Source organism: Oxyura jamaicensis, chromosome 4 (assembly GCF_011077185.1).
Source record: "Oxyura jamaicensis isolate SHBP4307 breed ruddy duck chromosome 4, BPBGC_Ojam_1.0, whole genome shotgun sequence".
NCBI classification, from domain to species: domain Eukaryota; kingdom Metazoa; phylum Chordata; class Aves; order Anseriformes; family Anatidae; genus Oxyura; species Oxyura jamaicensis.
In genome coordinates this window covers 39,998,926-40,015,196 of record NC_048896.1, presented here as the reverse complement: position 1 = coordinate 40,015,196, position 16,271 = coordinate 39,998,926, and the positions used below count along the sequence as shown (strand labels likewise).

General features: G+C 45.9%; 1 protein-coding gene across 1 annotated transcript; it reads left to right on the top strand.

Moving 5' to 3' along the window:
- Window positions 1–8,602: 8,602 nt before the first annotated feature.
- HIPK4 (homeodomain interacting protein kinase 4) lies at window positions 8,603–15,196 on the top strand. Its single transcript, XM_035324337.1, has 2 exons — window positions 8,603–9,932; window positions 15,096–15,196. The coding sequence occupies exons 1-2, from the start codon at window positions 8,615–8,617 to the stop codon at window positions 15,194–15,196; spliced, it is 1,419 nt and encodes a 472-aa protein (XP_035180228.1). The 5' UTR covers window positions 8,603–8,614.
- Window positions 15,197–16,271: the final 1,075 nt, after the last annotated feature.

Genomic DNA, 16,271 nt, shown 5'->3' with positions numbered 1-16,271 from the left:
AGGCTGTGGAAAGCATTTTTAAAAAAAGTATTCACTTGCTCTCCAAGAGCTTATTCCAGTTTGTTGTGGTATATACCAGCCCCAGCTCAAATGTTTGCCAGGTCCCGACTCCCCAGCTGTGTTAAATGAGCAGTACTGGGATGGGTATGGTCCCATGCTGCAGAGTTCTGGCATGGCTCTAGAAGTCACCGAGAGACAATGATTTCTGCTAGATACACTAAAAAACAGCAGGGAGAGACTAGGAGCTTGGTGTATCTATGCATTATCACCCTGGAGAAAAGGGCATTGCAACAGGCTGTTTCTGGATCTGAGATCTAGGTGTTTTGGCTGGTGGTGCTGTGCAGAGGCTGACAGATGGGGGTAAGCCAAAGTCTGCCCCAGTGAGTTCTACTCCCTGTCACTCCTTCTCTCTTTCCTGGAGCCAGTGTAGGGTGCCGAGGACATGGACTTCTCTTTATCATCCTCTTCCCCAGCTCATGCTCTGACACAGAATTTCTCCTTTTCATGCCAGATAGTCTAATCCTTGCTGACTATATGGCATTAAGCCTTTCTTTTGCTTGCTGGCAACCCCCTTGCAGTATGTTGATGGTTTTTTGAGAAGTAATATTTGCTGGTTGTTATTATTTTTAGTGAGAATGAGCACTATAAAGGAATGAAATCTCACTTGCAAGAGAGACACTTATAAGTATGATGTTTTATTCTGGAAGTCACATTCTCATCTTTTCCAAGGTGTTTTCCAAGTAATTGGATTAATCAGATTAATCCTACAAGACCAAGAACCTGTGACTTTCATGATGGCTTCTTTAAAATTAAGTCAACAAGAGCAATTTAGTTATCAACAAGAGGATGTATAATCTTGTTGCTGGAATGACTACTACTTTTGCCCAATTAAGGGACTGGGAAGGCATTCAAAACTACAGGAAAAAAAAAAATCAATGCAGTGGCACCCAGGTTGGACTGGTCTGTTAATCCATGGTACCATTAAAAAAAGGAAGGTAGGTATGCCTTGTGGTCATCAGGAAACTTTTGAAAAGTTAAAGTCAAGTAAGATCTTCAGTAAGTACTGAATTGTGTTACCTGGCATTGGAAGTAAAGTGGCCCAATTATTCCAACTGGGAGCTGAGTGTTGAGCCCTCTGGAAATCTCACTCATCAAGTACCCAAAGTGAACAAGTTTTATCCATAGCATATATTAATTTTCACTTCAGTTTTTGTCCTCTTTATACTTGTTTCACTATGTGTGGAAAATGTTGGGAGTTCATATTCCTTTCCACATTCCTTCTCTCAGAAAGTCAGGTAAATTGCACATGGGCTTTCCCAGCAGTGTTCTAACATAACATTTATCAGAAATGGATGATCTACGTTGCAACTTTAACTATTATTTCTCAGGTACTACCTCAGGGTGGATGTACCAGAGGGAACTACTGTGCAAAGCACCTGCTAGGAGGCTGGGATGGATGGGCAAGTGAAAAGACTGTGTACAGAATATAGGTGCGAGAGAAAAAATATTTCTAACTAATGTATCAACTTCTAATTTATTATCTGGCTTTTTCAGTAACCTGATCTAAGGATTTTTTCACAGTATGTATAGACACTGAACAGGGAACAAAGATGGTATTTCATCATGAAAACATTGCATCTTCAGTTTCAAGACTTTGATACAACTCTAATACCAAGTTTACAGTTTTAGTCTCGCATTAAGACATTGGAAAATTGGTGTGATTACACGGTCTTAAGCTTACTAAGTATCCTTGCTGCATGTGTCTACCACTTCTGGGTGGTCAGGCAGCAACAACAGGTAAGGCAGCAAACCACAGCAGTCATACATTAACTGATCACCAGATCAAAAAAAAAAAAAAAGGAATAGAGTAACTTCATATGATCTGTATTGCTTGTGTCTTCTGGTGCATGACCTTGCTAGCTAGCCTTCCCATTGCTAGAGAAAGGGAATTCCTGTAACTAATGCAGTGGCTCATCAGTCTCTACTCCGTTTTGTTTTCTCAGATCCTCTTCTCTAATTCGTTTTTTCCTTTTAAATTACAACATTGTTATCACTGAATAAAAATTACTTTATGAAATATTTAAATATTTAACTTACTTTAATCAAACAGTAGCTATATAAGCCTCTTCTTAAATGTCCTTTCAAGGAATTCAAGTGAATCATTTCTGTTTCATCTTTAGCTTCTCTCCTGAGAAACTCCAGGTCTGGAATTTTTGCCACGGTTATTCAGGTCTGTTTCACATAGTCTTGCACCTCTAGTTTTACCTTCTCCCATCCACAGAAATCAAGAAGCTAATCTGCCACCTTTCTGTACTGACACAGAAGGGGCAACAAAGAGTGAATGAGGTATGTGGTCTTTTGGTTTAAGCAAAACTGGGTCTATGTACACAGTGTGGTGTTTCTGAAGCTACAGTCAGGTCCAAAGAAATCACTCTTTCCGCACCATAGCTGATTACCTGGCACCTGCTGTTAGGTTCCCTTCAACTCTGTGGTAGCAGTGAAATTAGTTTGCCATTTTATACCAGCCTAACGTGCTGGTCCCAAATCCATGGTAACTTGGATCACCTGCTTACTCCAAAAATGTACCATTGAGAAGTGACCCAACAGATTTCATAAAGTCAAAATCTTCAAGACTACAGGGTCTGCTATGATCTTTCAGTATAACCGCCAGCACAAAACAGACCATACTGTTTATACCTCTCCTTGGACTATGTCTTTTCAAGGACCAAGCAACTGCCAGGAAAGCAAAACAAAACGCTACATGCTGGGCATTCTTCTCCAACTGACTTGATTACCTCTTTACCCATAAGCCACAAGTCTGAGGACATTTGGTTTCTGCCCTTTACGAGCTTCTCAATTAACAAAAACAGATTTAAGAAGGACAGCGCTCTTTTCAGGACAGATTTTGATGGATGCTAGAACATTAAATGTCAAACAGAAGAGAAATTTCTCATTGGGGTCATTTTCTATTATATTGTAACGTGCAGTGTGACTGCTTATCTCAGGTTGCAGAGGTTATTTGCTGCAGGGAAGGCTGAGAATGTCGTTAGTGCACTGTGCCCTGAGATAACCTGCAGCATATCATTAAACCATCTAATGACTGTATGGCCCATTGACCTCCATCACTCATTTGCTAACAATGTTTGTTATTTACAGGCACTAGGGAAATTACTGTTGAGTTATTAGTCACCCTCCTCTTGCTGCTGCCACCACAATATTTGGTGATATCCAAAAGGAAAAATTAAAAAGCCAGTTAATTGTCTTTAATAACTGGATCTGGTGTGCACACGAATTAATGTGGGTGTGTTTAGCCTGTCCTCCCTGTCATCTGTTGCCCTCCCACCCCCAAATATGCTGGTAGATTGTTGTTGTCATTGAAATAACATTTTCACTTAGCAATGTCTTTCCATCCAGTGTTGGAGTCCAATAGGTGTGCTTTTCTTTTAAAAGCATGTTACACAACAATCTGGTATGGAAGTTAATTCAGTGTTGGAAGAAGCTAAATAACAGATATCTGTGCTGAATACGTCACTTTAACCCAAGACTCTCTATTTCTGCTGGTGTGAGGTATTTGCTGCCACTCTTATTAAAACAGCATTGCCATTAATCCAGTTATTTTCAAAGACACTTAGGGCTATTTTAGGCATTTAAACCTCATGGGAACTGAAAGGTATTTGGCTCTGATTTTTTTGTTTGTTTTGGTGCAGAGGGAGGGGTGGAGGGGGAAGAGAGTGAAGACAGTTTATTTATTTTTTGGTTAGTTTACTTATTTTTAGGTTATATTATTTATTTTTCAGTTTATTTAAGCTATTTTTTAGTTAAAATGTAACAACCAAAATTCATGTTGTTTTCATTAAATAGTAAACTTTCCTTGTAGTTAAAGGCCTATTCAGCAGGCTAAATTCATCTGCTTGAACTTTTCATCTGAATTGAACTTTTATTTGAGGTAAATCAAGGCTAAAGAAGAATGTGGAATACACATGAAGTAGTATTCCAATCACGTGCTTGCTTGAAACCTCACAGAGAGGGGTATAGCTTTCACCGCCTTCAGTGAATTATGACAGAACAGAACAAGGCGTTGTGTACTGCTAGAATTAATTAGCATCACTGGCTCCATTCGAGGGTGACCAGATGTACACAGCCAAAGCAGGATGCCTATCACTGTCTGCCAGGATTTCAAAAGTGATAGGACAACAATGTGCAAATAAAGCCACATTATGTTGGTATTACAAAAAGCGCTTCAGCTTTTGGGTTTTCCTGTGCAAAAGGAGAAGTGACAAAAGCAGGGGTGCTCCTATGGCTTCAGTGGTGTTTCTGCTTGAGAGAGTTTGATTCAATTACCATAGCTACTGAAGTTTTCCTTTTTGAAGCAAGAGTAAGTATGCTGGGTTCATGAAAGTCCCACTCACTACCACTTCATCACTTCAACTTACTATCTGTAAAGTGAAGCTAATAAATAATATTGTACAGGGGTAACAGTGCAAAATACACTGGATTGTATGTCTGGGATACAGGTGCAGCAACAGCAAATAATCTGTCCAGCCAAGGACATTCTGGGCATCAGCTCAAAGCAGTCCATAGAGCACCATAACTTCAGGAGGTTATTAATAATACGTGGTATTAAGAAACCAAGCAAAGTTTTACAAAGCTAAAGGAAGTTACAATCAAATAAAAGGTATATTATTGCAGACTAATAATACGAAAATGATCCTAATCTAGGATACACCAAGAGCTGGGAAAAGCTTAGCATGAAGATGTACAAGTGACTTAACACACCTTAATGATATATCATGCATCAGCTGACCTACAGGAGCTGACTATAGCAGCATCCTTTACCACCAGCAAATGCTATCCAGAATGCATTAATCTAAACCACAGTGCAATTGCTAAGCTTCAGTAACTTCACTTTATTTTGTTTCACAGACCTTTAAACTTCTCACTAGGTTTCATTAAAGCCAGTGTGGATGGCTTCAAAACTCCTGATCCTCAAGGCAGGGAATTCAGTGGAGAGAATATCATTTAACTTTTTTACATTCCAGAGTTGGAATCATGGAATCATCCAGGTTGAAAAAGACCTTCAGGATCATCTGGTCCAACAATCACCCCACTACACCATGACGCTAAGCAGTATGATGTAGAGAGTCATGCCACTGCCCCTCCTTGGTTGCCTACGACCATTACCCTTCTTTCCTTCTTGGTGGAAGAACTCTTTAGGGACAAGGAAGTTGACTCCATGCCTAACAGCCTCCTGGGTGGACTTCTCCCCACATCCTCACAACCCTGTCCCTTGAGCTCCATGGCCTCAAACCTATTCCATAAGGGCAAGGCAGGTAGGGGGGCGGCTCACCTGCAACACTGAGCAGGGACCTGTTTCCATTCCTCTCCATCTCCCAGGTCCAATCCCTCTGACAGTGACAGGGCAGGAGCCCCACCACTATTTCAGGTGTGTCCCCGATGCCTTTCTCTCATGCACAGCAGGGAGTAACTCCACCAGGCTTAACTCCTGCTCACACTCCCTGATAAGGGACCCTAAAAGCCATGAATGTCACCAGTTTCTCCCATCAAAAAGCGCTCCCAACAGAAGCCTTTGGGTACATCTGAACTCTGTTTGGGAGCCTTTCCACAACCCCCACACAACAGGACTCTGTGTCTTCTCTCTTTCCAAACAACCCTGAACAGAACACTAAGACTAAACCCTAATTAGGACCCTAAAAACCACAAGCATCACCAGTTTCTCCCATCAAAAAGTGCTCCCAACAGAAGCCTTTGGGTACACCTGAACTCCCTTTGGGAGTCTTTATACAACCCCACACACAATAGGACTCTGCACCTTCTCTCCTTTCGAACGGGAACTGCCCTGCACGGCACACACTCACACTGTACCTGACAGACCCCCACCTCCTCACACCCCCTCTCTGCTTGACTGAGCAATCCTGAAAGGTCTCATCCACTGCAACAACTTAAAAGCACATACCCTTGACTTATGTGTCCATTCACAACCCCAACCCAAACATAGCGTTTGCCCCCAACTTAGCTGGGGAATGCTGGGAGGCAGATTCCATCCTCAACAAGGAACACAAAGGATAGCCAGGACATTGTGAATCCTCTTGAGCGTTACAGAAATGGCTTGATATATCTAGAGATTAAAATATAACCCCAAAACAGAAGCATACCCAACCATGTCCCAAAAACAAGTTGGCCAGCAACTCTGCTAAATATCCCTCTATTAAGTGAGCTCTAATCACTTAAAATCTAGAAGGCTATAAGGTCTAAAGACTCTACAGCCAGCAAAACAGCAGGAAAAAGCTCCAAAAATATAACAAACTGTCCCTAACCCTGAAAAAGGCTACACCTTATGTGCCTACTGCTGCTATTTTCAGATACATTCTAGCACAGGGAACTTGGAGGATATATTCTATTCCCCTAAACCCTGCTCAATCACTTTACTACCAAGGTTGTAACTTTGATAATATTTGACATACAGGTTAAGACATCAGGTCAGGTACACTGTAAGACCCATAATTCTGCAAAAATCAGAAGAGACCAAGAACCACAAAGCAAACACACAAAGTAACATTGTCAACCTATCTGTAAATATGCTATAAGAATTACTCACCTGAAGAAGAGCTGCATGCAAAAAAGGCACCTACTCTGGCCCACCTAAAGAACCCTGCAACTGACTGAAAGAAAACCAAAGCACCTACCCCCAAAGAGCAGCTCAGGCAGAAAGAACTCTCTGATGGGATGCCTATGGCTCATATACCATCAGGCCCCACCTGACACCCACCCCAATCACCTGGGAAAGGGGAGGGGTGAAGCACAAGAAGGGAGAAAGACAGCAGGAGGAGCAGCAGCTGTGTTTTTGTTTATTTATTATGATTATTATTTTATCTGGCTTAGCTAGTGTGCACTAAGTGTGACTTAACAGTGTGCAGAGTGCAGACAAGAGAACTGGGCTGTTTCTAGAAGCAACAATTCCCATGCTTTTGCTTCAGCTTTGAATATCGAAAGGACAATATGACCAAGCAAGTAACTGAAACTATTTCAGCTGAAATTAGCTCAAACCTTTCTTTACATAGGTAAAATGATCTAGGAGTATAACAGATTACATGCCAAAAAAAAAAAAAAAGTCAGTGTAATAACATGACTCGCAGGAGAAATAAGGCACTTGAGTAGGCTATCTGAAAACCAAGAGGCTATGCTGATGGGTCAAAACACACTACAGGACACTGAAACCTGGCCTTCTGCTGCACCGACTTAAAAACTACCCCCACGCTCACCAAGGCACAACCCGAACTCAAACACAGACAGAGCATTTCAGCTCAAGCTTGGCTTTGAGGACCGCTGGAAAGCAGGCTTCATCCTCAACAAGGCATGCTCAGGCTATGTGGGATGGGGCTTCAGGCACCTCTTCACCTACGGAATGACTGCCATAAGGAACTGCAAGACAACCTTTTTCCTCTACGACACCCTTCTCAGGAACCGTGCAGCATTCAAGTGACCTGCCTTGCTCCTATTCTAAAGACTATCACAGCCCACTTTGCTTGTGGCACCCGGTAAACAAAAGAGAAAGCAACTGCAGCAGCAAAAGCCACAGCACCCCAAGGACAGTTACTCTCATCTGCTCTGTTACCTCAGCCACTCACCTGACCCCAAGGCAGGTGCTTCCATTGGGAGCACTTTTTCATGGAAGAAATTGGCCTCCTTTGCTTCTCCGTTGCACTCTAGATCCTCCGCAAGTCTAGCAGGGCTACCCAGTGCCCTCTAGCTCCCCTGGAAAGCCTCCCAGTGACACCCTGTGTCCTCTTGGATGCCCTAGAGGTCTCCCAGGGCACGCTAGGGTTCCCTACAAGCCTCCTCTTGCACCCTAGAGGCAAAATTAGGACTCTTCCATGAATCTAATGGCCTCTGGAAGCCTTGCAAGGCTCTCTAGTGCACTTTTGGGCACGCTGCAGGCCTCCTGTGGTCCTCTGCTGCACTCTAGATCCTACTCAGGTCCACCAGGGCCACCCAGTGCCCTCTAGCTGCCCCGAAAAGCCTCTCAGTTACACCCATTGTCCTCTAAGATGCCCTAGAGGCCTCCCAGGATGCCCTACAAGCCTGCTATCAAACACTAGAAGCAAAATAAGGACACTTCCTGGAATCTAGTGGCCTTTGGAGACCTCGCAGGGCTCTCTAGCGCTCTCTCAGGCACACTGGAGGTCTCCTGTGGCTGAACAAGTATGCAGGAGTTGTGTAGTATGTCAGAAGGTAAATAAGAAAATTATCTACAGTCAGAACAAAGGGGGGGTGTCTGAAAAATATAGATTTTTCTCACACCTCTTCCCAGTTTTCTCCACAATGGGTGCTGGTGCTGACACTGCACTGGGCTTTCACTCCCCAACCATTGGTGCTGCTGGAATAAAGGTCAGTGTGAGATTTGGTCCTGAGCACATCCATGGAGGGAGATGGAAGGCAGGGGTGGGGGTGGGGGGGGGGTGGGGGGTGGCCATGGGAACGGCCATTGCCCTGGTGCAACAGTGACAGAACCACGGCCCAGAATTGGGTCCCCGGGGGAGCATTGTGGGGACGATCCTGTCCATCCCTGTCCAACCCTGTCCCCTCCCCAGCCATAATGACATTGGTGGTGGATGGTGAGCTCTATGATATTGTGGATATGGTGGGTAAGGGGACCTTTGGGGAGGTGGCGAGGAGCTGTCGGAGGAGCACAGGAGAGATGGTTGCCATTAAGATCTTGAGGAACGAAGGCAACCAAGGCCAGAGCGCCTGGAATGAGGTGAAGCTGCTGCGGGCTCTGCAAGCAGTGGACACGGAGGCAGCGCACATCGTACGCTTCCTTGAGTCCTTCCAGGACAGTGCCTGCACCTACCTGGTCTTCGAGCTGCTGGAACAAAGCCTCTTCGAATTCCAGAAGAAGAACAACTTCTTGCCGCTGCCAGTGCGGCACATCCGCACCATCGTGACACAGGTGCTGGTGGCGTTGGCCAAGCTGAAGGAGCTCGCCATCATCCACACTGACCTGAAGCCAGAGAACATCATGCTGGTAGACCATGCACGTCAGCCTTTCCGCGTGAAGCTGGTGGACTTCGGCTCGGCCTGCATCTTCAGTGAGGTGTGCTTCATCAAGGAGCCCTACATCCAGACCCGCTTCTACCGGGCGCCCGAAATCCTGCTGGGGCTGCCCTTCTGCGAGAAGATGGACATGTGGTCCTTGGGCTGTGTGGTGGCCGAGCTCCACCTGGGCAGGCCGCTCTATCCAGGCAGAAATGAGGATGAGCAGGTCCGCTACATCTGCAAGACACAGGGTTTGCCACCAGGGAGGCTGCTGTGCACTGCCCGCAAAGCTCAGCGCTTCTTCCGGCGGGTGCCAGATCCAGCTGGAGCTTGGCAGCTGAAGCCGGAGGTGACGGTGGTTGGGGCAAAGGTGACATTGGGGAGGAGGAGATACATCCTCTCCTCGCTGGAGCAGATGGTGGCAGTCAACGTGCAGCCGCTGCTTGGCACTGGGCAGGAGGCTCTGGCTGAACGCTGCGACCTGCATGGGATGGTGGAGCTGGTGCAGAGGATGCTCACCTGGGACTCGCATGAGAGGATCGCGCCCAGCACTGCCCTCAAGCACCCATTCATCTCCATGAGGCAGCTGAAGTCCAGCTTCCAGGCCACCCAGTACTACCAGCTGTGCCAGCAAGCTGCCCAGGCGTCCTGTGAGGATGCCACTGGTGGCGCCGCCACTCCGACTGTGGAAGAAGACATCACATTACCATCAGAGGAGCATGGCTGTTGCAGCATGCAGAGAGCCACCACCCAGATGGACAACCTCAGCCTGGGCGAGGAGAGCCAGCATGGTGCCTGCCAACCCATCCCCTGCCACTATGGGAGCTGGCACCGGGTAGCGCGGCACCCACAGCGCCCCAAGATGAACACGGTTTCGGGTAACCTGATTGTGTTGGGGCCACGGTCCCCTCCCGGTGGCACAGCCAGGTGGCAGCTAGGAGAAGAGAATGCACGGGGGAGTGTCTGCCTCGTCCCATGCCAAGGTACCACTGTGGGGCAGGGGGCTGGCACAGAGTCCAGGGTGCTTGGGGTCCCCCAGGGGTTTCAGGTGCCTGGGTGCTCCAGGTGCCTGGTGTTCCATGTCCCCTGGTGCTCCGTATCATGGGTGCTGCAGGTCCCTGACACTCCCTGAATCCCATACCATGGGTGTTCCGTGTTCCTCAGGACCCCAGATTCTCCATGTCCCCATCAGCCCCATGTCCCCATCAGCCCCACATCATGCATTTTGGGGTCCCTGCCATTGCATGTCCCATGTGCTCCCCACATCATGGGTTCTCCCTGTCCCTGGGTTCCCAGCTCCACACAGAGACCCACAGCACGGGCTGTGACACGTCCCTCAGGCCCCCCACACCGTGCTGCTCACCCCCCAGTGCTTTTCTCACCCGCAGTGAGCCCTGATGAGGCGGCACAGCCCTGACACCCCCTATGCCACCACTGGCCCCAAGCACGGCTCATTGGACCAGGATTCGCAGCTTCTCCAGGCCCTCCGCTACCTGCAGTGCCACTGAGCTGCCAGCAAGAGACAAGACACCCTGCGCCCGCCTCTGAGCATTCCGGATCTTCCTGTTCCTCACCTCTGCACAACCCCTCTGCTCCGATCAGCACTGGGTGCTGCTGGGGGAGCGGGGTACCACCCTTGTGAGCACTAGCCATTGCAGTGCTCCCTAATAAAGCGTTTGCTGATGAATGAGTGTTTTGTGTCTCCTTGATGGGTGCAAGATGGATTTGGGACTGCAGGGTGTCCCAGGATTGTGGGATGTCCCGGGACCAGTGCTCACTTACACCACACAGGGCAGCACGAAGGATGCAGGTGCTACCCAGCAGTATGGCACCCACCTTTAATTTCAACACAAAGTCTACAAAACGTGCTCTGTACCCCCCAAAACACCCAAAGCATAGTGCTGTGATTGGCCAGGGTCTGCTCTTCCTCACCTCACAGCTGGAGCTGCACAGCCGCTCCCAGCGCCCCACATCGCCGATGCCCATGCTGTACGGGGAGCTACAGTCCCGCCTGAACACTGCCCACAGCTGGCCCTGCACAGTGTGTCCCCTGGTGTGACCTCTTCCCCTGTTTTGTCCCCCCTCCCCGTATATCCCTCCCAGTTCTATCTCAAAATAATTGTTGGATTTGCACCCAGATGCCTAGAAAGACTGAAAAGGCCTTGTCCCTGATTGCTGTTTCCAGCAGCAACTGTGTCTGGATTCTCTGGATTTCTAAAGACAACAGATCATACTCAGTCACAGGAAGGAACAGATTTTGAAGCTGAGCTTCCTAAATGTAGTGGGTTTATGTAGCAAGGTTTTGGTAGCAGGCGGCCATAGGGACGGCTTCTGTGAGAAGGATCTAGAAGCTGCCCCATGTTAGGTAAGGGCCCCACTGCTGACCAGAGCCGAGACAATAAGCAATGTTGTTTTGTGCCTCTGTGAGAGCAGATTTAAGACAGGGAAAAAAACGCTGCACCACACAGCAGCTGGGAGAGTGAGAGGAGTGAGGAACAGCCTTGCAGGCGCCAAGGTCAGTGAAGAAGGAGGGGGAGAGGTGCTCCAGGCGCCGGAGCAGAAGTCCCCTGTGGCCTGTGGTGAGGACCATGGTGAAGCAGGATGTCCCCCTGCAGCCCATGGAGTACCACGGTGGAGCAGGGTTCCACGCTGCAGCCCGTGGAGGTGACCACGGTGGAGCAGGTGGGCCTGCACTGACGGAGACTGCAGCCTGTGGAAGACCCCTGCCGGAGCAGATTCCAGGCCGGACCTGCAGCCCGTGGAGAGGAGACCACGCAGGAGCAGGTGACCTGGCAGGAGCTGCTGCCTGTGGGGGACCCAGGTTGGACCAGTTTGCTCCTGAGGGATGGACCCCATGGTATGGACCCATATCTGGAGCAGTTCTTGAAGAGCTGCTGCTTGTGGGAATCCCACACTGGATCAGTTCAGCAACGACTGCACCCCGTGGGAGGGACGCCACAGCACAGGGGATGAGAGCGACCGAGAAGGAGCGGTGGAGAACAAGTGCTATAGACTGACCATAACCCCCATTCCCATTCCCCCATGCCACTTGGGGGGAGGAGGTGGAAGAGGTTGGATGAGGGGGAAGGTGCTTTTGGTTTCTTTCCTTTGTTTCTCACTTCTCTAGCTTGTTAGAAATAGGCAATAAATCTTACTATCTCCCTATGCTGAGTCTGTTTTGCCCATCACGATAGTTACTGTGCAATCTCCCCGTCCTTATCTCAACCCTTGAGCCCTTTTCATTGTATTTTCTCCCTGTTCCTCTTTGAGGAGGGGGAGTGAGAGAGTGGTTGTGGTGGAGCTTGGCCGCCCATCTGTGTAAAACCACCACAGTCCTTTTTGGCGCCCAACGTGGGGCTCAAGGAATTTGAGATAAGGATGATAGTTGAGAGAAGTAACAGGCAATACATGGACTGGATGATTGTTATAGATGTAAAATTCATCTCTCATATAATCCTGGCTACAATATACTGTGTTATCAAAGGTGCCTTTTAAACGACAATGATAGAAACTCAGGGGGCAATAGTACTGACCCTGAGTGTGGAAATACCCATGAAGTAGGGAATCATCCATACTGTACCGAATATAGTAGCTACGGGAATGCTAATATACCAAATGCACACCAGATAAAACAGGAGAATCCTGTAATAGGATGGCCTGTCCAAAATGGCAAGGGGTGGTACTGGCTATGTGGCCATAAAGCCAGGAAGGTATTGCTCCTAGGATGGAAGGGAGCTTGCACCCTGGGGGCAATAATTCCAAATGTAACTACTGTTGAAGACCCACAAAGCCAAAGCCCCCTTGAGACCACAAACAGAATTAGGCAGACTCCAGATGATCTTCTAGTAAAATTCTCTAGCATTTCACAGTTTTACAAGGTGGTTTTAACCTTGGTTAGGGGTGAGTGAATTAGAAAAAGCTATTGTAAATATCTCAACTATAATTGAAGAACTAGAAAATAACACTCTGGATGCAAGAAAAAGGAGATTAGTTTGCAAAAATAGTACTCTAGAATCGAATGGCATTAGATTTATTAATAACCTCACAAGGAGAAGCATGCACTGTAATTAATGCTAGTTGCTGTATATGTGTAGATCAAATGGGACGAATTTCACTGATCTCAAAAATATTTGAAATATATATATATATAAATATTAGAAATTAAAGGGTTGATCCAAAAAAATTGTACATATATGGTATAGAGGAGCGTCGAGTAGCTTGTGAACCTGTAGTACTCAGCCAATAAGGAAACAGGGGAGGTGATCAGGTGTCGCATAATAGGGAATAAAAGGTTATGATATGTTTACTATAATGTGCTCCTAATTGGCAGGATGCCCACCATTGCAATTGTGAATAAAATAGCTTCACAGAAGATCCTGTCTGAAGAAAATTATTGAGATAATTGAGATAAATAATAATAGAGATTTTCTCACAGGTAGACCTGAACTCTCTTTGGGAGCCGTTCCACAACCCCCACACAACAGGGCTCTGTGTCTTCTCTCTTTCCAAACAACCCTGAACAGAACACTAAGACTAAACCCTAATTAGGACCCTAAAAACCACAAGCATCACCAGTTTCTCCCATCAAAAAGTGCTCCCAACAGAAGCCTTTGGGTACACCTGAACTCCGTTTGGGAGTCTTTATACAACCCCACACACAATAGGACTCTGCACCTTCTCTCCTTTCGAACGGGAACTGCCCTGCATGGCACACACTCACACTGTACTTGACAGACCCCCACCCACACACCCCCTTCTCTGCCTGACTGTGACCAATCCCGAAAGGCTCCATCTGCTGCAATGACTTAAAAGCACATATCCCACGTAAACTTGTAACTCCTCTAAGCATTATCAGTTCTTTCAGTGCTCATAAGATTGTTATGAAGATTTCAAATGACACAGATATCATGGCCCCTGCCAAATCATTTCAGTGGTTAACTGCCCTTCCTGTATAAATCAAGGGTTCCTTTCAGTCTGAGATATAGTCCTGCTTCAGTTATCAGATATTGGAGTTTATTATGGCTCCTACTGACCTGTTAATAAGCCACCTCTTCAGGTCTCTTTATGCTTCTAGGTGTGAAACTGTAAACTCTCAATTTGTATGAGAAACACCATCTGCTTTCTCTGTTATCTTTCACTTCTGTGGTCAATGAAATTTTGAGAGTTGACATATAATTAACATGAAGAGTAATGGAGTAAATGACTCTCATCCAAGGAGAAGCCCAGGAAAGCACTGAGATGGTAACAGCACGGAGAAACCCAAACCCTACCCTGAAAGGGAACAGTTCTCTAGCACAAGAACTTCCTTGTAAACAGTTGTTGGTGTAGCATCTTAAAAATGTAATGGAAAAACAACAACAACAACAACAACAAAAGTTGTAAGGCGCATCAGTCTCCTAGGAAGAAAGGAGAGGTATGGTTTTGTTGCAAGTGGATCTGATTTAGCTAGTGAATGAGATAGGTGGTGAACTACTTGTGAAAGAGAGCTTGTGTGATGCAAAGAAAAAAAAAAAAAAAGAAAGTCAAAATGGAGGATACTATGTTCCTTCAAAAATCCTCACCTATCTTCAAAGAATGACCAGGCATGGTGAAGAACATGAGTTAGAGAAATGCAACAGGACCGTATATATCGTTTTTCTGACAGATTTCAGAGTAATCATATAGAATCACTTATGTTGGCTATGTGTCTGTATGCTATTAATTACGAGATGTACACGGAGGGACAATTCATAAATCTGGAGAAACTGCAATATTTGGGAGATGAGAAAAAGTGTGCTTAAATTACTAGACAATCTGGGAGCAATACTCCTAGGATTGTGGGAGAGCATCACAATATAAGCTTGTTCTGGCAGGAAATAATGTGGTGCAGGAATCGTAAAGAGAGTGGAAGAAAAAAATGGGATTGTACTGTTCTGAAGTTAAAGTAGTTGTATGGAACTGGCTTCCTGGGATTTGAACACAGCAGCCTGGCAAGCTTTCAGGTAGGGAAAGCTCACCTAAAGCTATGTGAAAGATACCTTTTCTTTTATAATTACTTGCAGACTGTGACAAAGCTACTTCTTGCCCTTCTCTCAGCTCAAATAAGGAGGCAAAGAAGTCTAAGGCTGACCAGTCAGAAGCCCAGCAAGGGGTGCAAATCTGAGACAAAATAATGTGAGAATAAAAGATCATATTTTGGCTGGGACTTTATCTCTTTTGTATGCAAGCCTCTTTGGATTCCATCATTAAAAGCACAACAGTCTGCTCTTCAATGGTGCTTACATGTAGTAATCGGTACAGTGCTGGTGTTAAATATGCTGGATACTGCACTTTGCTTTTTGGTATCCTTCAGTACTTTACTGCTTCCTTGGCAGTCTACAGAGGTGATAATTGTGTGTGGAGTGGGTTTTTTGAAGGTTTTATTTTTAAAAAACTTGGTAGCTATTGTGTATTTCTGTCACAGCTTTTATTATGTTCCAGTGATGGTTTGACAATTTTTATTTTCAAATTGACAGTTCCGATAATGATGTACCACTCAGGAAATCCGTAAATCTTCTGGTAGATAAATCCACTGTATATTTTTGTTTAATGTATTTGACAGCATTATAATGGATTTAAAATTACATTTATTGTGTGTGTTACTGTGTGACAAGGGATGGATTTCAACCATTCATTTCCCAGGAAACACAGCATTATTACTTGATGCAGAAATACTGCTTTTACATATAGGCTACTTATCACAATTTATACTTGCCCTCTGACAGTGATTCACATAAACCTTGCATGCTCTGTGGCCAAACCGGGAAAGCTCAGCAAGCATTGAGTATTATCAGACTCTCATGCTGCAAGGGAAAATTTGGGGATTATGATTATATTAAAGCTACTGATCCTGTTTCATGCTGTACCACCATAATGTTGCCAGATCTAAGAGCACCTCTCAACTCTGCCCAACACGGAGCCTTTCCTTCTGACCATGTGTGTTCTTCACATGCATCTGACTGCAGCAGAGGGTCAGGGAAAAGGGAGCAGCAGGGCAGGACACCTAGCATCTCTCTGCTCTTGCACACATCCAGGAAAGATATTTGATGAGTCCTAATAATTCAGATTTGTTATTTGAAACTGTTTTTGCATGTGAAAGTTGTTATTCAAAACTGTTTTTTCAGGTGAAAGTATACTTTATCCTCTCCTGCTTGAGTAGATTTAACAAACAAGCCAATTTCCCAGGCTTATACCATGGG